The sequence below is a fragment of the Phoenix dactylifera genome, chromosome 8 (genome assembly GCF_051530095.1).
Source record: "Phoenix dactylifera cultivar Ajwa chromosome 8, Ajwa_hap1_PhDact_Kaust_v1.1, whole genome shotgun sequence".
NCBI classification, from domain to species: Eukaryota; Viridiplantae; Streptophyta; class Magnoliopsida; order Arecales; family Arecaceae; genus Phoenix; species Phoenix dactylifera.
The window spans coordinates 28,615,726-28,638,130 of NC_143197.1; the positions used below are offsets into that span (position 1 = coordinate 28,615,726).

The window sequence follows — 22,405 nt, forward strand, 5'->3', positions numbered from 1 at the left end:
CTCATATGGTAGAATGCAGAGTTTCGTTTGGCTTAGCTGCCTAGGCTTCTATAGATCCAATTCAAAGCAGTATCAACCCAAAGTCAAATTTGAACCGAGGTTTGAATCCAAAGCACTAGAAGTCTTTTAATATCAAAGAATAATGATAGCTAGGCGCACTTCGTCATCGTCCAATTTTCTACAATCTAGATTTTACACGCCTTCAATTCAAGCAGCTTGGCAAGATGCGAACATGATAGGTTTGGCTGGCAAGAACCATCTTTTTCGGATTTAGCACTAGAGTCCTTGGGTCGACTTCCTTTTTTGAATTCTAGGCCAATCAAAGATGCGTTGGCCTCCCAAAGACTTACTTTAATATAAGGACGGGTCCGGATCTATGTGAAAGACAAACGAAGGGATGAATCACTTGGAGCCCCTCCGCAAGAACTACACAATAGGATCCAAAGAAAGTAAAAGCAGGAAGATGATATCATGGGAGGAAAACTTTGTAACGGATCTCTTCTAGGAAGTCCTTCACCTTATTCAAAAGGAAATCACTAGTGAGCTTGATGACCATATGTGTAAGAACCTGCTTCTTTTTCTCTTTTTCTTTTTATTTTTTATTTTATTATTTTATTTACAACGGATGATTCAAATTTTTCTAGTATGAATACATCCAAAAAAGTCAAAATACAGCAAGTCTCGAAGCATTGCAAGCAACTTCCTCTTTCTAATCCTCAGGCTTCTTTCGAAGTGATCAGCTACATACAAAACCACCCAATCTATTTTATTGGGCTGGATGTAGCATCTTTCTCACTAGATCCTTACAAGGAAAAGAGTTAAAAGAGAATATACAGAGTATGATAAATTCGCTGCCCTCACCGTCAACCTCAACCATTTAATGGTTACTAAATGGTGCTCGGAACCACAAAGAATTAGTAAAGAATAACGATGTTGAAAGTCTTTAAAAATCCATGTCAATCATGCACCGCCACATCAGCGAGTAGATGCGTGCATTAGCAGCAAGTAGAAGTGCACGTACGAAATCCTGTGCAACGCACGCCAGTTTACTTTAGATTGCAACTGAACGTCTCTCCCTAGTCTTTCTTACCACTCCCAGATTGCTCCAAAATCATGCATTTGCCGGAAAGAGTTTATAGCTGAGATTGCTCATAAATGACAGTAAACCTGGTAGGGAAATATATCCATCAGGCCAAGCTAATTAATCCAGGGCCAAACTGCATTAAATCATGCACTCGCTGGAGAGAGTTTTATAGCTCGGACGTGACAAATTTGCACACAGACTCATTAAATGGCCGTAAACCTGACCCAAAAATGTATTGAGGCCTGGCCAAGTAATTCAAAGCCTGGATTTGCCCCCTGTACACTAACACTACAGACCTTCGAAGTTTATCGGAAGAAACCACGCCATATCATGTCTTCTTTCTTGATGTTTTGGAAACTCTTGGTGATGCGTGTTACACGAGTATCAATTGTAAGGTCTATCACCAAACATACAAGTCTATCTACTTTGGCATTAAAATGTATTTATTTTCAAACTATATAAGATGGAATTTCAATTCAAATATTTTATTATGTAGTGCAGCACACATATTTTTGTATCGATATATAGGTTAGGAAACCTCAAAATATATGATAATTAATTTATAGATATTTTTTATGGTATAGATCATGATTAATAATATAGATTTTTTACTTAAATTCTCTATTATTAATTTTGAACTCGAGATGAATAGATACCAACTTGCCTTGAGAGAAACATAATCCATTACTATATATATAAAATTAGATAGTGGTAGTTGAATTTTAGATCTGAAGGTTCATGGTATTAGGGTTGTTATTAGGATTGTTTCAAGCTTGAATGTTTGAATCCATCAAGTGGTAATCCAGTTTTGAACCAAGTTTGCCAAGTTTTAATTCAAGCTTGAACCGAGCTTGATTCGAGCTTGAATTGGTTTCTAGCTCGATTTAGGATTCTCAAGCTCATTAATTAGGCTTGCTATTTGACTCTGCTTGGAATTAAACTCGCATCAAGCTCGAAATAGTGACAAATGAATCAAACTTGATACTAAAAATAAGCCTGATCAAGTTTATCCTAATTATATGCCGTGGTCCCGGGCCTTAGGTAGCTCAAGAAAATTGATGACCCAAAACCTAGTGTGTAATGCTATAATCTATTGACGCCACTTTTCCAAATATACTTTCAAACTTTTTGATAGGATGGGGCAAGATTTTTCTTTTTATTAAGAGTATAATAGATATTTTACATAATTTTTTTAAAAAAAATGCATAATCAAATATAAATCACTCTACAATATATCATTTTTTATAATTAATTAAATATATATAATATATATTTTTTAAGCATCATATATTTTTCTACAAACCAAATGTGCTCCTGGTTAGCCTAGACATTCAGCTCATTTTACAAGCCATTAGCTGTAAAGTAAAATCTTAGTTTAGGAACATAACTGATTTAATGGCGACCACCTATTTGGCTTTAAAAATAAAGAAACAACGGTACTTGCTTCTTTTTTTTTTTTTTTTTGCTGCCAAGACAGATGGATCATACCTAACGAGTACATATACATCCAATAAAATCAAATAATAAAATACCTTGGAGTGCCAGAAACAACTCTTTATCTCCAACCTATAAGATCTTAATGAAGTGACTGGCTATATAAATAACCACCCAATCTACAATTCTATTAACTTCATGAAAAATATGTTTGGTCTGAAACTGAAGGCCCCTCCATGGCTCGCCATTGGTCTACTTGCTTTCAGGGCCAAGGACTAGGACCCGTCATGGTCTTCAATAAGATACATTGTTGGTCACATGTTTTACCAACTCACAACTGGATGAAGTATGACCGGAAGAGGAGGTAGTTGGGAGAAGCACCCTCTCAACCACCCACCTCCTCTTATTAAAACCCTCTCGCCTTCTCTCTAAAACTTGGCCTCCATCGCATCTGTGGAGTTCTCCTATCGCTACAACTCTGCCTCTCTGCTCTTCAGTTCTCCATCTATCCTTTCCTTTTCATCAGTAAGTAATCTTGGCCATCTCCTTTCTCTTCTTCCGTACAATTCCACTCGCAACCAAATGAGCTCAGTTTGCTGTCGAGTTTCTAAGATTTGGTTTTCCAATTGTTATTTATATATGTGCAGTGGGCTCTGAGATGGTGATGGTGGATGGAGTTCCATTCCCTCCTGAGATCGTTGCCAAACCTTTAGCTCTCCTTGGTCATGGTAAGAAAGGAAGCCTTCATTTTAGTTGATGATTTATTCTGGATGTAATTAGTCCAAGCAAACCACATTATTAACTAGTGGCTGTACTTTTGTTTGGCAATCCCCAATCCACAATATGTCATTTATCTGTTAAAAAGGGGGATATTACACACACACACACACATACACGCACACACACACACAGAGAGAGAGAGAGAGAGAGAGAGAGAGAGAGAGATGAGGCCTTTCTTTTGCTCAAAAAAGAAATGAAGGTTTTATTAGAAAAAAAAATAAAAAATCCCTCCAAATATCAACTTTAATGAGAGGCTTTCTATGATCAGATTAAATTTAGCTGTCCTAACACGACATATAGCAGGTATTTTTGGACAGTGAGAGAGAAAACAAAAATACTTTCTCAGAAAAAAAAAATCAGCTTTATTTAAAGGTTTTGATATAAAAGAAGTTTTCATAGCTGGGTTGCCTTCAAGTCCCCTTGTCCTTGGGGCGAATTCTTCTTGGCCGAGGGCTTTTATGAACCTGTCCCAACCCAAACTGTGCACACCCACCAGACTTGACCAAATTAACTGGGTTGGTAGCAGTTTAATTAGTTCTAGATGCATGGGAGGTGCATGAATGTCTCATCCATCTTTTATCCAATGCATGAGTACTGCAACCTAGTATTGTTATTCCTGCTATTATTTTTAAGGTTTTTCAATTGAGAATTATGATGGAAGCACCATTTATCAGAGTTAACTAACATTGGTCAAGTATTTAGGAAACAACACCTGCCCATCCTATATGGAAGAGTAAACTACCACTTTATAGCCCACTTTGCAAGAATGGTTGACATCTCCAATAGTCTTCTTATAATTTTGCATGTACTTGTAGCATGTTCTCCAAAACTTTTAGCTACTCTGTAATATTTGTATTCTTGAAAAGAAACTAGTGATTGAATTCATTTTTACTCAACTTTTATGTAGGAAATGTCTAATCTAGAATGGCTATTATGTGTTTGGTGTTTTCATCTTCAGGTATTACGGATATTGAGATCCATTTCCTTCAGATAAAGTACAATGCAATTGGAATTTACATGGAGAAAAATATCATCGAACACTTGGGGAACTGGAAGGGCAAAAAAGGAGCTGAGCTAGCCGAAGACGATACCTTCTTTGAGGCTCTTGTTGCTGGTGAGAATGATGCAGCTACTTGTTAACACCGTTTCAATGCGGCAAAACAGGATTAGTCGTGAAGTGAAAATTTTTGCTTGTATTTGGATGAAGAGTTAAATGTGTCTTGTGCCCTCGATGAGCTAGCTTGTCATTGTGCATAGAAGGATATTTGGTGACTGATATAAAAATGTTTAGGATAATACTAATAGGTCTTACAGGCTGATGTAGGATACAGTTCGGCCGAGCAAGCCCTACACTGAACATATCTTTGCTATGGTAAAATTGTAGAACTAATAAGGGAATTAATTGCCCTTCTTCTTTTAACGTGCAGAAGATAAAGGCATTTTATTCATGTTTTTGGATGTATCTACTACACAATGAGCTCTTAGAGTTAATAGTAAATTCTGCAAAATGTAACATGCTAGACTATATCCTTCAAGACCTTGCTAACTAGTCAGCTGAATACTTCCCTAGAAGTAAATGTGCTTTTATCTCTAGAGCCTAATTTTCAACTCTCATGTTTGTCTAATCAAGCTGTTAGGTTAAATTCCTCAAGTATTCATCATCAGCGAGTTATTTTTGTTAATAATACCCTTATTTCTTGTTGCAGTTTACTAATTTGCTTGTTCGTTACTTTATGTCCAGCTCCTGTGGATAAATTTTTCAGAATTGTGGTGATAAAAGAGATAAAGGGCTCTCAGTATGGGGTGCAACTGGAGAGTGCCGTCAGAGATAGGTTGGCAGCCATTGATAAATACGAAGAAGAAGAAGAGGAAGCACTTGAGAAGGTTTCTGCATTTTTCCAGTCCAAATATTTTAAGAAGGATTCAGTGATCACCTTTAATTTTCCAGCGAGTCCTCGCACTGTTGAGGTAACAACTTTTGCACCCTTGTCTTCATTTACATTTTTATGCCAATAACAAGCAAGTTAGAGCTGAATACTGGTTTAAAGTGGAGTGAAAAAATTATTTCCTTGAAGTTTTATTATGATCATGTGTTATGGTGAGCAACAAGCCATCGACTAAGTCTTGTTAGTAGCCTAAGAGAAATACTAACCTTAGAGTACGTATTTTATGTTGGACTACTTCACTTTCAACCTAAATTTATATTTGTGGACTTGTTCTACAGATATCATTTGTAACAGAAGGAAAGGAGGAAACAAAGATCAAGGTAGAGAATGCAAATGTGGTTGAGATGATCCAAAAATGGTACTTGGGTGGGAGCAGAGCTGTGTCTCCAACCACAGTGAAAAGCTTGGCTGAAAATATTGGAACAATGCTTTCGCAGTAGATCTTACATTTCTCTTCTGTAGTTTGGGTTTGGTCACAAATAAATGCTACTTCAGTAGGTGTGCAACTTTTGTTGTTCTTGTTTTGTTGAAGTCTCCATTGTATCTCCTAAAATGACTAAAAATCTACTTTCTATCTCATTCTCATTTTGGTTGGATCATATAAACGATCTCGGTGCATCCTTAGCTACTGCGCAGGGGGTTTTTAAAGAGGGGAAGTATGAAAACTGCTTAGGCATAGCAATCGGTCTCAATATGACTGCATAGGATCAGTATATTTGGCACAAGAGGCACAGAAGTAATTAGAGACTTAAATGATCTAGACAAACTTATGACTTTGGGAATCTAATTGGGTTCACATTTTTATCCTTCTCTTGCTGATATACTAATTGCCTGTGATTTAAAAAAGGTTGTAAAGAGTAACTTTTTGGTCATGAACAGATACCTATCATGCCTTCTAAGGTACTTATTATTGGTAATATAGACATTTGGGTAATATTTGTCCCAAGACATCCATAGGTTAGATGGTACCCATCAATATCATATCTTATGGTTTTATTCAAAAGCGGCCACTGGTGATTGATTGCATGCTGAGCATGTACAATGCAGGTGCCTAACATATATGCATTTGAACTGAAATGTTTGCAAGAAAGCAACAGAAGGCTTTTATATTTCAACCATATGGCTGTTGATGTGTAACTTTAAAAAGATCCCTGGACTGAGCAAAAATATTCAGATTGATGATATGAAAAGATGGATGGATAACAAAGGACTAATTCATGCCCATTGGCCATCTTGTTTGAACAGTTCTGCTGCTGGGCATCACTCCCACCAGAACTCCTGAACAACCTTTCTATTTGGGTAGACAAAGCGGCACTATCAGCCCCGGCCAAATCACTTTTCTGTTTTCTTAGATATAATACAATCTTTATCTATCTATCTATCTATCTATCTATCTATATATATGGCTTAGCTCATTTTTGGTTGTTTATAGTGGCTTCCTCAATTCGATAGGTTCTTACTATAGCTGAAGAGCGCACCAAGGTCGAACAAATAGGCGACTCATAACTAGAACGGCATAATGTTTTGAACCATATAGGTAGAGGAAAATGGACATAACTTGTTTCTTGTAACTAGTTGGTCATTTTTCATCGGCAAACAAGGTCGGCGATTATAACACTTGCCATCGAAGGAGTCAAACAGAGTTCAGCCTCTTGGAGGTGATCTTTGATGCGAGTGAAAAGAATCGAAAAGACATTCATAAAGCTAAGCTAAATAGTCAGAACATAGAACATTGTTACAGTAGACAACTCCATGCTTTCATCAAACTAAATACCCTTTGAAATGAAGCTTGCAACCTCCACTTTTTTGTTTGCGCATCGTGTTGAATCCTTCTTGATGAGGCTCCACATTGACCTTGCTGAAGTATGATTCCATGTGCACCTCTGAACAAGTCTTTTGTCCCAACGTTCTGTAAAGTCCGTGACAAGGATGATTGAGACCAATCAAATGGACAAGGACGTACATTTGCGTGCCCCTTGTACGGTACACTGCACCTCTAGTGGCAAGAGCACGAACTGATGACTTATCTAAAGGCGATTCCTGATTACGAGCATGGAAGGGGCTCAGTCCTGATTCCACTCTATTACCTGAAAACAGGAAAATCTTGAAAGGTTCTTGCTCTGGCTCACTCGCAGAAATGGTGGTCCAATTGATTCTAAGCAATGGTCCCCAGTTCTCAAACAGTACACCACACGAAGAATTCCTTGGGGAGCAAACTACTTGTCGAAGGACAATGGTGAGTGCAGCATTCGTTTATGCTTTCGTGGGGCTATCAAACCCAACAAGGAAGGGTCCCTTTGGGCACAAGAAAGGAGAGAAGGGATTCATTGCTTGTGCTCACAACTGAGGGAAAGGACAATATTAGAGAGAGACGAGAGCAATAAAGGTAAGGGGACCCAATACGGTGCGGCATTTATATTCCTCTTTGGCTTTTTGCACGGTTCAAACAGGTTCATGACATTTCATTGAACGGAAGAAAGAGATGGAGTACCATTTGAAAGGAGGGGACCTAATGTTGTCTAATCATGTGGTTTCACATATTCTCTCTGTTCCAATTCATAAATCACCTTAAATTAAAAGCCAGCAGGTTCCAATTAAGCCTACCAATAAGAGCTTGCATGAACCTCTATTAGTGCAACTAATGCAGGGTTATCTTTAGACTATGCCATATTTATAGTTTTTCAGACATAAAAAACTAGTGGTAGGCACTTGTCCTCCGAATGTGAGAGAAAGCATGGATGACTATAATCACCTATTCGACTGGAGGTCTATTTTGTTTTACGGATGTAACTTTCATTTTCAAAGGTTATGCTTTTGGTTAGTGCGGTTCTAGTTAGAGGAAAATGCATGGAGTCTTCAGAATTAAGCTTCGTGATGTTCTATACAAGATAAAAATGCATTTAAATTTTAACATCATATTGAAATAATTCAGGATTTTCAATATTTTAACAAAATATTAATTCGATAGAACCAGGAACTGAGAATTTGGTATGTGTTCAATTATCTTAGAGAAAAAAAAGGAGCACAACATTCAGTTTTCATGAATTTTTATTCTGTTAAATATAGTCTACTTAACTATTTTAAGAAGCCAATCTTAACAAAAAAAGATTTAGAAATTCTGGAAATAAAGGAAATGCAAATTTTAAAGCTATTAAAAAATCTTATGAGTACAGTTCAAATAAAGGAAAAGAGTTCAAAATTAAAAAAAATAAATAAAAAAACTTTTTAGAGGGCGTATAGTGCTGCTTTGGAAAGAAAAAAAAAATAGCAGAAAGAAAAGGGCAAAGAGTGCTCCCATGAATGTCCAGGAAGAAAAGGTATAATATAAGGTTAGATTGAATAACAAAAAATATTAAATTATATGAGAAGATGTTCATAGGAGGAGAAATTAACAAAATGAAATCTTCTATAGCTTTCCCTCAAATATAAACATCTAATCCTTTTGACAAAACGTTTTTTTACTCATCATAAAAACTTTGACTTTGTTGGCAAATCAATGAAAGATGAGAAATTAATAAAGCATCTATAACTGAGAAAACGTAGAAACAAGGCAAGAGCAATGTCAGAATCTTTAATTATTGTAAATATGTGTGAAGTAATACCCATTTTTAGAGGTCTCCTACAACTTTTCAGCCTCCACCTGCATTCATGGATAGCTCATCATGTTTTTTTTTTTTTTTTTAATCCCCATGATACTGCACAGAAAAGCAAACCACAGAATGAACAAAGAAATTAAAAAAAAAAAATCTACTTCCCATTCTTTCCCCCTTCTATCTTCACTTGCATGATTTGTCTACTCCTCAGCCTACAAATTTACAATCAGAACAAAATAAAGGCACAACAAAACATCATGAAACTCTCCAATATGCATGAACAAATCTAGGAAGCTTAGAAGCAACAAAAAGACCTCCAATTGGCCAGGGTCAGCTCACCTAATCCACCACCACCGCCACGCCGTTATCCTGCCTTGCCGACCTATCTCCGACATCGGCGCCGTCCCCGCCACCGCAGTCGAGCAGCGAGTGCCGGCAGGTCGGGCACGACGAGTGCGACGCAAGCCATGTGTCGATGCAAGAGACATGGAAACCATGGTGGCACCTGGGCAGCACCCGGACCTTCTCGCCGTCGGCGAACTCCCCGAGGCATATTGGGCAGTCCGTGGCAGGTATGTTGGTCCCCGGGCCGTAGACTGCAACCGGGATGCGTCGCAGCGCCCGCTTCTTGAGCCCGGTGGCGGCGAGCCTAGCAGCAGCCTCCTCAGGGGTCTCGAAGGCGAGCCGGCGGCCGCATCGGAGAGCGCACCGCACGATGGAATTCAGGCCCAGAGCGCATATTAATGCACAGAGCAGCGCAGCGAGGATGATGACCATGTTGGTGTCGAAGCTGGCGCTGCCGCCTCCGCCGTACGCGCTGCCCCGTGGTTTGCTCCCATTTGCCGGTGGCGGCGCCTCCAGGGCTGCGCCGAGGAGCTGACGCATGGAGTCTGTTATATAACTGTCAAAACTCTAAGCATGGATCTGATGGGAGTCTGCTGTGTTTTGGGAATTGTGATATTGGGAAGTGAAAAAAAACAAAATTTTGAAGTATAATCGCTTTTTTTTTTCTTTGCTTTTCTGTAGGTTCTCGCTGATCTCTTTGTGCTGAGGGAGAGTGCCTTTTGGGTTCATGGATTCTTTGGAAGATGGAGACAATTGAATTGGCATCTTTCCACTTAACAGAAGAAGAAGAGTGAGGTGAAAAGAGGGTTAGAGCTTGCACTTGAGCTTACCTCTGATTATTTTTCTTGCAGGAGTTTGCCGTCCCCGGTGAGCCGAGATCTCGGCAGTGTGTGAACCAACCGAGGATGAGAGATTTATCTTCTCCACCCATAAGGCAAGAGGAGGCTTGGTGATAATTTTATACACTGCACCGTGGTATCACTTTGATGGTTTGGATGGTCTTGTGACACTGGATGGACGGGCTAGGTGACTTGAGGGGTAGGTGGGGGAGAGAGAACATACATGGAAAGATATAAAAAGTGATGGTAGAGATCTGAGTTTTGCATCTTTCTTTTGATTATTGAATCATTTTCCACATTTATGGGGTTGGCTTTCAAGTTTTGATTAAAGGAAAATAAAGTTAAAGGTTGTATGAGCAGGAATCATCAGACTGGAGTAGCTTTCAATGTCATCTGGCTTCAAGTGTAAGAGTTGCTCACATTTTAGCTTCTTTTCCTTTGCCACAGGAAGAGAGGTAATTAATATATTAATACATACATCCCCTTGTGTCACAACTAGGTCCTCTTCCAAGTGCACATGACTGGATGAGGCTTGATCTTTAAGCTGGACTCTTTTGGGGTCTTTGGCGTGTTTATCCCCTTAGGATTGAGATCTCTTGCAATTTATCCACTTGTTTATGGATATGGCCATGCGACATCATGCGGCTACCCCATGGGATCTTGTGCCCTGGCTGCATATAGACTAATGAAGATGACAGGATCACAAGGGTCCACCTCTTCTGCTTTGCATCATGGCCATCGGTCAGCCTTGCACAACCACACCTCTTAGGCCAGGTTCAAAACCATTGGCTGTATACCATCAGCTACTTCGCAGACACTCTGGAAAGCATGGTTTTAGGTAGGATAGGATAATAGCAAGAATACTATACCAACCATGACTATGTTATCCATGCACTTTTCTTTCCTTAATAAAGCCAAGAGGTATGCACCTACCGTCGGTTTTTCATAAACTAAATCACTAACACATTCGGTGCCACGGCATCAGCTCATGACGGCGATATCATTTATTGGCCTCCATTTCTAGTCTACATGATCTTTGTAACAACCAATGATCTCACCTAAAAAGACTAGCCGGAAGATTTTATTTAGATTTCTTGATCCTATATAGTACCCAAGATCTATCCAGTGATCGAATAACCAATATGGAACTAAACACATGCCTGCATGGATCCTCACATACTCCCTCATTTAAGCCCTGACGTCCTCGTCAGGCTAAGGGTTCAATTCCATTCAAATCTAATCATAAACACCACGATCGGCCCATGATCAGCCCCAATGGATCCGTGCTGCAATGTCCCCTAATCCACATAGATTATGAGCCGGGTTCGCTCTGATACCATTTGTAACAATCAAGAATCTCATCCAAAAAGACTAGCCGAAAGATATTTTGTGTTTCTTGATCCTTTATAAGTACCTAAGATCTATCCAGCAAATAACTAATGTGGGACTAAACATATGCCCACACAGATTTTCACAATCTTCATGTAAAATTGAACAGGATTGAGGTGCAATAACCTAATCTGAAGTTGATAAAGAATAGTAATTAGGTCAATGTAAACAAGTCAAATACCTTTTTCTCGATCTTATCTTGGTCTCTTATTTCTTTGAATCGGAGCAATATTCCATATAGGTAGGCATTGTCCTTGCCTTCCCAATGCTGATTCCCTTATAATGTTCAAGAGTTCTCTGATCTTTCACGTCATTTGGACTGATCAGCATCTCCAAAGCAGGTGGGGCAAGTGCACAGATGAAGTGGAGAGTAAAGGACAAGCAAGCTCACCTTGCTAGAAGATTCAAGCTCCGGTGATAATTAATTTGACATAATATCATCTTTACATCTCTATTTCCACAACATTGATGAATTGGGGCTTGCCCCAATGGTCCCATATATATAAGTTTCACTACTTATATTTGAATCTTTATATGGTGCATGGTGCATCTCTAAATATTGGAGTCCAAGTAACTGTAATTATTATAATATGAGTAGTTTTCTCTCTTTATATATAAAAAAAGGGTCCGGTTCAAGTTACACCCAATGTAATTTTATAGAGTTATATATTTTTTGAATTATATAATAGGATATTATGTCAATGATCTTAGCTATGAGCTATTAGATATGATATGTTATCTCCAAACTGCTGGCATAGTAAAAATTATTTGGTTCGGGGATCTCTAGCCTTTGTATCAAGCGGCCAAAAATTAGATCGTTTAAATAATATTAAATAATATATATTTTTGACTATTCGATGCATAAACTAAGAGTTCTAAAGTTTATAATTTTTAATGTGTAAGTAATTTAGGGATGATAGATCATATTGAATGGCTTAGACCATCATGTGACATCTTCATCATCCAACTTGAAAAAGGTGTAACTTTATAAAAGTTATCCCATGTGTGATTTGATCTCGACTTGTGCTAAAAAAAAAATATCGTGGTGAACCATCTCGTGGATGTTAAAAATTAGAACGACTTGGGGAAGATATAAATTTTTATGGTAACAAATTTGTGATGGCTCCCACAATTGCGGACACTATTAGATGGGACGAAGATCACATAGTATTTTGGAGTTTGTGACATAAATTTCCATGGAAAAGAAGGACGATGACAAATTTGGGACGGCTCACGACGCTGCATATGCCTTAATATGAAGAGAAGATCATACAGTACTTTGGACTTGTGTGATGCCACGCGTCGTAACTATTTTGTCGTCACGGTATAGCTCAATATCTATTGAATTATTTGAGATCACACTAATTGCGCCAAGGTCACCGTCAGACGATGTCATATGCACGTGACTTGCTTTGGAGATGTGACGCGTCTAGCGTGGGCGGTCGAGATTTGCCTTAAAAAAGCATGGACGGTAAGAAAAATTGATGTTTTTCTACCAATAACAAGTTTTATGTTCGACGTAGTACCTAAACTAAAAATTACGATCAAGAATTATTCTATCAATCACCATCTACTTCAAAGATGCCTTCTGGAACATTTTTCAAATCCAAAATTTCAATGTCTTTCCACGAATTAGTGAATCAGGCAAGGTTCTCTTATGCAGAATAAGAAATGACGGGTCAATTTTTGAAAATTTCAATTAAGCACTTGGACAGAAAAAATCAATGATTGTCTGCATAGAGTCTTCCACGCTACGAAATCCCTACTTGGATTCCTCAAGTGTGATGGCAATAAGGTACACATTTTGGAATGTAATATAGAAAATTTTAGAGCAGATAATATCTATCGAAATCAATTTCTGTTGTATATAGATTCGTTTCCCCTATTTTTGTATTCGAGTCTATCTGAATTAAATTTTAGAGCAGATAATATATGTTGAGATCAGTTTCTGCTGTATCAGATTCGTTTCCGCTATTTTTCTATCCGAGTCTATCCGAATTTGAATAAAAATTTAAGCATCCGACTAATATCCATATCCATATCTATTAATAAAAAAATGAATATAAGTAATATTATCTAATGCATATCAGAATATCCGATTTTATTAACTCAATTTATCTTTTATTTAGTAATATTTTTGATTTTATAGTTATAAAGTTTAATTATGCAACTTATATCCATACTTTTTGATTTGTATCCGTATCCATTTAAAATAAATATGAATATAAATTTTTGCATCTGATTAACATTCATATCCATATTTATATCTATCAAATAAAACAAATATAGATATAAATATTTTGGTATCCGATCCATATAGGATTTTAATATCCTGCAAGATGTATCCGATCCAAACTTTTCTTTAATGGGGGAGCCCAACATGTGAAATTTTTAATAATGGAGTTAAAGAGTGCGGAGACACGGTTCGAACTCAAGACCTTTGCTCTGATATCATGTTGAAATCACCACTTGTCCTAAAAGCTTAAACTGATAGGATGAGGTAGATTTATGTATATATTTTATATTTTCTTATTGAGCAAAACAGTGGAGAGCCACCTAAATTCTGTTGATGAATTAATTAATAAAAATATAAAAGCGAAACAAAAAATTAAAGAAGAGGAAGAAGCAGAGATGATAGAAATGTAAGAGCTAGATTATATTCAACCTAAAAATCAAGGGCCAACCCAATTGCAAGCAGCCTGCAGAGCAAAAGGATCCATCCATGAGTTCGATCAGTCCTGTCTCCATTTTTTTTAGGGAAATCGCAATTTAAAAAACAAAATTGGAAATTGGAAATTCTAATGTCATGGCACAAGCCACATACTGAACTTGAATATTTTGTTCATGCCATGCGCCCCTCCAACAACCCTCCACAACATTGTATTGTGAAATTAAGTCCCTGATAGAAATTACTATCAGAAGAAGGAAAAAGATCGCCACATCTATATCTGGCCTGCTCGCTGCTGCTTTCTCCTAACTCCAGCCTCCTCCAAACCATCCTCCTCAATGTTTCACTGTGCCACTAGCATTACCATAAGAGACTAGTTCTCTCTCACACTGTCTCCCCTTGTTCATTCGCTCTACGTGGCATCCATCGCCTCCACGGCCACCATCCATATTTTCTTTCTTAGCATGATTTCTCTGAGAACGTCATCTGCACCATAGGCCTAGCTATCTTGTTGCTCATAGTCACATCAACCTAGCCATAATGATGCTCCCATCACTTTGTTGGCCCATTTGGTAGAATTTCCGGAATGGGCACCTCAACTTGAGATGCTGATTTGTTGCTAATCATGGATTGTGAGGAAACATTGCCACTATCATGCATGTAGCTAGATTCTACTAGCACATAAGAGACGAAACAATCTCCTAGTATCGGTAAACCATGCACCGCAAAGAATTGCTAAATATTATATTCCGTTTCACCCTTTTTGTCTATTTTGTAGTCTTCATGTTGGAGTTCGTATACTCCTAGAGATGATGATAGATCAGGTATAGATTGAATAGGGCATTGTCCGCACCCATCCTATACTTTTTTTTAGGATAGGATGGGATGGGTAGACTTAGATTAGGTGGATTGGACTGATCGGATCAAGTAAAGCTACAAAAAAAAATCATATAATTTTTTTTTATCTTAAGACAAAGATTTGTGAAGAGTTATATGTATCCGAATTGGATTCAGATATTGTACCCACTTTGGATCAGCTATGAGTCAGGTAAAATTATCCTATAAATTGCAACCCTTAGATGCTCCGCTATAAAATTTTTAAATCCGATGAATGGCTCATTGTATTGTGGCTGAGAAGTTTCATCTATAAAAATGCTGGGAGCCAATGGAGGCATATTGGCTACTACTATTACATGTTGGGTAATGATAGCTGGCCTTTGGTGACTTCATGTTATATAAAGAGAGCATTTGGTATAAGGTGATCATCCCAAAATCAAAGATGATATAGATAGTGGTGATTAGATCACCATGTTTGCTTGTACCATGGTGATCATACATAGAAGTGAACCAAAATCATTCTCATTTCTCAAATCACCGTCCAACCGAAGGATATCCATCTTTGAGGTCGGATATCCAAGATCACCCCAAGGCAGTAATTTTGGGCTAAAATTTGAGAACAAAAATACCCCTCAATCCAACAAAAAAAATTGGTACATCAGTATACCATTAATATATTATATCATATTAATATTGTATATTATATTTATGGTACATATTATATTATAATATATTATTAATCATACTACTGTCATATTATTATTCAAATATAAATTTAAATTATAGTAGAAATATATTATAGTGCTTGATATTTATATAATAAAATTATTAAATATATTATTATATTTATATTATTTTCTTAATTAAAATAAATATTTATATGAAAAATAATATATTATAAGTATAAATAAAAATATTAATTATATAATAACAATTAATATATCTTTATAGGATTAATAATTTATTGAACTCATAAATATATTTATATGAAATATAACAGAGATAATTTTGGTATTATATGGTAAGTAATCTTGGATTCCTATGAAATACTAAATAGTTTTTGGATACTTAGGAATCTTTAATTACTGAAATATAGCATACCAAATGCAGTGATCTTAGATCATTAAGAGTCAAATTATCTTGAAATATGGAGCGCCAGTGATCTAAGATCATTTTGATAATTTTATTTAGGTCACCAAATGCCAGGTAATATTGTAATAATCCTCCTTCGTCACCTTCTCTCGCAACACGCACTCACGCGTAACATGGACCTTTCAATCTTGAACTCATTTCAGATCCAAATAAAGTGAATATACAATCTATAGCCACCACGGGATATACATCTATGGGCAGGCCCTATCATTTATATACCGAAAATGATCGAATTTTCGGGCTGTTCCGGTTCCACCAGCAACGGTTCTATATCCGATAATGGTTAGAGCTTCTCTTTTTTTTTTTTTTTTTTTTTTTTGGTGAAAACGGCAATTCATATAGCTCTAAATTGAGTACATCCAGCCATATCAAAATAAAGTAACGAGTACAACGTAGAGGGAATATCTCCTGACGAAGTCCAGATGACCTCTCCGGAGTGCCGAGCGGCAAAGGAGACGACCCAGTCTGCTGCACTGTTCGCCTTCCGAAAAACATGTGAAGCCTGGAAGACTCTCGCCTCCCGAGCCAATCTCCGAATCTCACGGATGAGAGGATGATCATCTCCATATCTGTCCACTCCCCGAATTCACTCTATCACCACAGAGGAATCTCCCTCAAGGCAAATGTGCTCAGCACGTAGTACCCGCCTCGCATAGGATATCCCCTCACAGGCAGCCCGTAGCTCCGCACCAACTACGGTAAATCCCGGCGCGCGGCGTCCACCAGCTGCTATCAAGCTGCCGAGATGGTCTCTGATAACAAAGCCAACTCCTCCTGACACCCCATCAGCCGACCTACTACCATCAAAATTCACTTTGAGATGACCAAGGGGTGGGGGTACCCAAGAGACTAGGGCGAACTTGGGCGCTGTGACAGCAGAAAGAGTACCCCAGGTGTCCCTGGCCATCTCAGAAGGAAAAATAACAGCAGCGGAAGAAACCTCCCTAGCAAGACGCATGGCTCTGTCCACCACCATCTGCGGGGAAAACCGCCTGCCCTCAAAAATGCCGGCATTCCTATCCAGCCAGATAGAATGAGCCAAATATGCCCCCTGGATCCCGGCCTCAACTGTGCTAGGCCGCCGTAAAGCCACTCTCAACCAATGAATCAAGTCCTGTGTTGACTCGACTGAAAGGGGTAACAGTGTGGGCGATCGACTCCAAATGCCCCTAGCTCTGGGGCACTGCAGAAGAACATGATCCATCGTCTCCTCAGTCTCCGTACACTCATGACAGCACTGAGTGATCCGCACCCCTCGCCGCGCCAGTAAGCTCCTGGTCGGTAGGCAGCCCCACGCTACCTTCCAGATGAAGAGCGCCACATGCGGGTGAATCCGCATCCTCCAGATCCAACCTCCCTCTATCTGTCGTACTGGCTCTCGGCTCAAAAAAGTATGGATATCCCTGGCTCGCACCTGCGATCGCCCTGTCGGCATCCAGACTAATCTGTCCGCCCCTCCCTGGGCAGAAATAGGTAGGGCCAGGATCCTCTCCGCCAACTGCTCCCCGAAAGCCTCCCTGATCAGCTCCATCCTCCAGTGGTCCCCCTCCGGCTCCATCAAGTCACTGACCCTGAGACCGGCTAACCTCGATGTGTCCACTGTAATCGGAAGTCTACTCATAGGCTGCTCCGTCACCCACCGGTCCTCCAACACATCAATAGATCGACCATCACCAATGGCCCATCTAATCGCCGGGAGCACCAACCCTGCTCTAGCACAAATCTCCCTCCATATCGGTGAGTGGCGTCGCCCCGACCGGGCACCCGGCACTGGATCGCCATACTTGGCCCTCATAAGTGAAGACCACATGCCATCAGGCTCCAACACCACTCTAGCAGCGTGTCGTGCAGCTAGAACCTCACGCCTCGCCATCAAGGACTGCACACCCAAGCCACCATATCTCGTCGGCTGACATACAACCTCCCAAGCCATAAGATGGATACCCCTTCTGCCTCCAGTCCTTCCCCAAATAAAATCCCTGAAGATCTGCTCAATATTCCTAACTGTAGCTGCCGGTATAAGAGAGTTAGATAATAAATAAATCGGGATCGAGGAAAGAACTGACCGTACCAATATAATCCTGCCCATCATGGAGAGAGAGTGTATCTGCCACCCCTCCAGCCTATGCCGGATGCTGATCTCAAGAGGGGTACAATCACTGCTGCGCAGACGCTGCCCAGAGATAGGGACTCCCAAATACCTTAACGTGCCCTCCTGCTCTCCCACCCCCAGAATCTCCAGTATAGCTGTCTTCACATCAGGTTTGGTCTTCGGGCTAAAACAAATTGCTGATTTAGATAAATTAACCCGTTGACCTGACATAGAGCAATAATCCCGCAAGATCGTCCAAATAATCCCTACAGCCTGTCTAGTCGCACGGACTAGCAGAAGACAATCATCGGCAAATAGTAGATGGGATATCGGGGAGGCATCCGGCACAGGCCTATAAACCTCCAGCTCCTGGGTGGTCACTGCATGCCGCAAGGTCCTGGAAAGCGCATCTGCACATATAATAAACAGTAATGGGGAGAGAGGACAACCCTGACGCAGCCCACCAGAGGACACAAAGTACCGTGATGGCGTTCCATTTACCAAAATGGCAAAGGAAGGGCCTCTAATGCACCCCATGATCCATCTGATCCATGCCTCGGGAAATCCAAACCCCTGCAATGACTGCTGTACAAAATCCCACCTCATCCTATCATATGCCCTCTCCATGTCAAGCTTGACCCCCATCAGACTCCTCCTACTCGATGCCCTGCCAAGATCATACATGAACTCCTGGGCAATAAGAACATTATCTGTGATACTCCGTCCTCCCACAAAAGCCCCCTGCTCTGGACTGATCAATCTCGGAAGTATGATCCTCAATCTGACAGCTAGTAACTTCGCCGTCGCTTTGTACAAGGTAGTACATAGACTGATCGGGCGAAAGTGACTAGGCTCCGAAGCATCCAGACGCTTCGGTATCAGAGTGACAAGGGTCCTCTGCCAATCTGTAGACATCACTGCTGTGCTGAAAAACTGCTGTATGGCCGCCGTCACCCCCTGACCAACAATCATCCAGTACCTCCGGAAGAATAACGGTGGAAAGCCGTCCGGACCCGGCGCCTTGTCCCCCTCAAGGGACCACATCACCTCCCTGATCTCACTATCCAATACCGGCCTAGTCAGTGCGACCATATCCTCCTCTGCCACCCGTGCCACTGGCGATACGATACTCCCTGAGCTCCCAGTACCCATCTGCTCAGACCATCTGGCCCTGAAGAAACCCTCCAGCACCCTCCGGATCAAATCTGGATCCTCCACTAACTGTCCATCCTCGTCCCTGATCACCCTGATCCTGTTCCGATGCCTCCTGATAACTGTCGACTGGTGGAAAAACCTAGTATTCCGATCCCCCTCCTGGATCCACTGCACCCTCGATTTCTGTCTCCACAAGATCTCCTGCTGTCTCAGGAGAGAATCATGTAAGGATAGTAGAGATCTAAGCTCCCCCATCTCCTCCTCTGCCAAACTCCCTCCCAAGGCCTCCTGAGCCTGTAGTCTAGCAATGGCCTCCTCAGACTCCTCAATCCTCCTGAAGATATTCCCTACCTCCTCACGGTTCCACCTCCTCAACCTTCTTTTGGTCAGCTCCAACCGGCGAGACACACGATACATAGCATCCCCTCTCACCGGTACATCCCATGCCTCCCTCACAATCTCCCAGGACCGAGGATAACATGTCCAGAACTTCTCAAATCTAAAAGGGGAAAGAAAAGGGACAGCTGTATCGGTACTAACCAGTAAGGGGCAGTGGTCGGACGCAATCCTCGGCAAGTGACGGACATGGTAGTCAGAAAAACACTGGGCCCACCCCGCTGTGGCGTAGACTCTGTCCAATCTCTCCCAAACCCGTGCCTGCCCCTGCTGATTATTACACCATGTGAATGTTGGTCCCGAGAAACCCAAGTCAATCAGTCCATTTGACGCTATAAAATCTTGGAACTCTCTGATTTCCCTCTTATAAGTGAAGGCCCTCCCCCCCTCTTCTCCTGGGGATCCGTGATACAGTTGAAATCACCTGCCACCAACATGGGATAACCCTGCATAATAAGCTGCGACGCCTCCGCCCACAACCGCCTCCGCACTCTATAATCTGTACTGGCATACACAGCTGCTAGGACCCACGGGCTCCGATTATCCTCTGATATCACTAAGATGACCTCCTGTTTACAAACATTGAAAACATCAATCTGGTGGTCACCCTGTGCCCAAGTCACTATAATACCTCCCGACAGTCCTTGAGATTCCACTGCATAAAAATCCCATGACCTCGGTATCGCCGCACGGGCCTTCTGAAGGCTTTGCCCGGAGAGCCGGGTCTCGAATAAAACACAAATTTCAGGTTTGTGCTGTTGCACCAACCTGCGGAAAGCCGGGGCAAAAGAGGGCTTACCTGCACCCCGACAATTCCAAAGGAGGGCTCTCATGGTGCATCTGATGCGTCGACACAGCCCCCCTCCCCCGGGCCGCTGCCGCTACAAGGATCCAACTCCATTTCCTTCCTACATAGCACTGCTCCTCGCTGCTCCAATTCACTGTGCATCACACCCTTAGCAGTGGCCAGCAGCTTCTGAACTGCCTGTTGGTGTGACCCCCTCAGCCCCTGTGCCATTTGGCTCTCAGATACCACCGACCTCATCTTGAGTTCTTCCCCATTCCCAGCACCGCAGTGCGCCTTCTCCTCCAATCCAGGGCCGCAGACCCCGCTTCCCACCAGGGCGTCACCGGAGAGGGAAAGGGAGCTCCCAGCACCCTTCTTCTCGCCTGGTTGGTGTACCAAGCGGCACGCATCATTCTCCACCCTTTCCACTGAAACCCCCATGGCCAAGGGTCGTACCACTCCGGAACGGGTGACCTCCTCGTGTTCAATGGCTTCCCCGACTCCTGCCTGAGACGACGGTCCAGCTGCCACTCCCGACGGTTCTCCGGTCACCGCCGCCAGCAATTCCGCCGCTACCGACGCCGCGCGGGCCAGCCCCTTCCGCAGAGGTATGTTTTCCCCCTGCCGTCGGCCCTCTCCGTCCTCCGCCTGCCTCATCGTAGCCATGTCCGCCGCCACAAGGGGTGGCGGCGAGCTCTTGCTCCGCCGACGGCCGCCTCCAGCCCCGCGGAACCCATCTCCCCGAGAGGGAAGATCCCGTCTCTGTGCTACACTCGGTCTCTTCAATAGTGATGTTCCGTTATAGATATAAATAAAGGTTCAAAAAAAGGAGCCTGCGTCGTTCGATGCACCCGTTGGAAGTCAGAAAGGCTTTCCAGTAACATACGTCTTGCTGGATCGCCTTTTATTTGTTCTTGCTTTATTGGACAGGTTGGATGTACTACGGGGACTATGAGTCTGACAAAAACTTTCTTTGCTAATATTATCATTAAAACTTCGACGAGGAAAGAAAGGGAAAGACCAGCTCTCCACCGAGGCTGAGAAAAAAATTATAGAGTAGGAAGAGCTCTGCATTTCCTTATGTCTCCTACGAATCTCGTACAATGAGTGAGAGAGAAGGGAAAGAAAAAAAAAACTGATGGCATGAAGATGGGTCAGAGAGATGTTTTGAGAAGTGTTTTTTTTTTCAGAAAATCTTTTCTTTGTGTTAATTTGATTCTCATAAACTTTAAAGAAAAAAAAACTCGTATGACTATTTTTCCAACAAAATGATCTTCGATGATCAGAAGTACAAGAAGCACCATTGAAATCCTTCTTTCTATGATTGAATTTCTTATTTTTAAGTTTATTGTTTTTTTCTTTTTAAATTAGTCCAATTGTTTGCCCAGGAGACATGTTCTTACATATAAATATATAGTGTTCTAGGAGCCACAAATCGAAGCAATTAATTTGTTAAGTTAATTAGTCTAGAGGTTTCTGAATGTCTCCCTTCAAGTGATGGAATTCTCTCTTCTTCATTCACTCTTTCCTTTTTTTTATTTCTTTTAATTTAAAATATTATTATTAGGCTAGAAATATAATATTATGCTTGGCCCATTACAAGTTGGAAACACGACCATGGATAGACCAAAGATAAAATTTATTTATTTTCTTTTTATATAATTGTTGTAATTTTTTGTTGATTTGAAATTCTGTAAAATGATACTAACTTATTTTCTTTGAAACAAACATTGAGTTGTTTTCTTAGTTTAATTGCGCTATATGTGATTATTAAATATAATCATGCTACATGGCTGATATGTGAATTTGTTTACTACTATGATTGTGCGACCTTAAGGCAACTTTTATTTATTTGTTTATGTACTTGAATGGTGGGTTGCTATCACTCGTTATTTTTTTTTTTTTTTT

The 22,405-nt window shown here is 40.8% G+C and overlaps 3 protein-coding genes across 7 annotated transcripts; 1 reads left to right on the plus strand and 2 right to left on the minus strand.

Moving 5' to 3' along the window:
• The first annotated feature begins 2,901 nt into the window (after positions 1-2,901).
• LOC103721160 (chalcone isomerase-like protein 2) lies at positions 2,902-5,823 on the plus strand. Its single transcript, XM_039124904.3, has 5 exons — positions 2,902-3,043; positions 3,166-3,246; positions 4,257-4,412; positions 5,040-5,266; positions 5,523-5,823. Coding segments are annotated over exons 1-5 (627 nt in total). The 5' UTR covers positions 2,902-3,042; the 3' UTR covers positions 5,685-5,823.
• A 1,096-nt stretch (positions 5,824-6,919) lies between these two features.
• On the minus strand, positions 6,920-10,295 carry LOC103721156 (RING-H2 finger protein ATL74-like). 5 transcript variants are annotated; one of them, XM_089925079.1, is made up of 3 exons: positions 10,013-10,295; positions 9,177-9,727; positions 6,920-9,049 (listed from the first exon to the last, which is right to left on the minus strand). In XM_089925079.1, exon 2 carries the CDS (start codon positions 9,720-9,722, stop codon positions 9,177-9,179), a length of 546 nt encoding a protein of 181 aa, XP_089781205.1. In that variant the 5' UTR covers positions 9,723-9,727; positions 10,013-10,295; the 3' UTR covers positions 6,920-9,049. The 5 variants fall into 5 exon arrangements, with proteins under 5 accessions (XP_089781205.1, XP_089781202.1, XP_089781204.1 ...); XM_089925076.1 differs by having other exon boundaries at positions 9,177-9,738; positions 10,013-10,249; XM_089925078.1 differs by having other exon boundaries at positions 7,147-7,284; positions 9,177-9,738; positions 10,013-10,250.
• Positions 10,296-10,786: 491 nt separating this feature from the next.
• On the minus strand, positions 10,787-20,543 carry LOC149753066 (uncharacterized). Its single transcript, XM_089924972.1, has 3 exons — positions 20,146-20,543; positions 16,909-19,813; positions 10,787-10,840 (listed from the first exon to the last, which is right to left on the minus strand). The coding sequence occupies exons 1-3, from the start codon at positions 20,541-20,543 to the stop codon at positions 10,787-10,789; spliced, it is 3,357 nt and encodes a 1,118-aa protein (XP_089781098.1).
• Between the last annotated feature and the right edge of the window lie 1,862 nt (positions 20,544-22,405).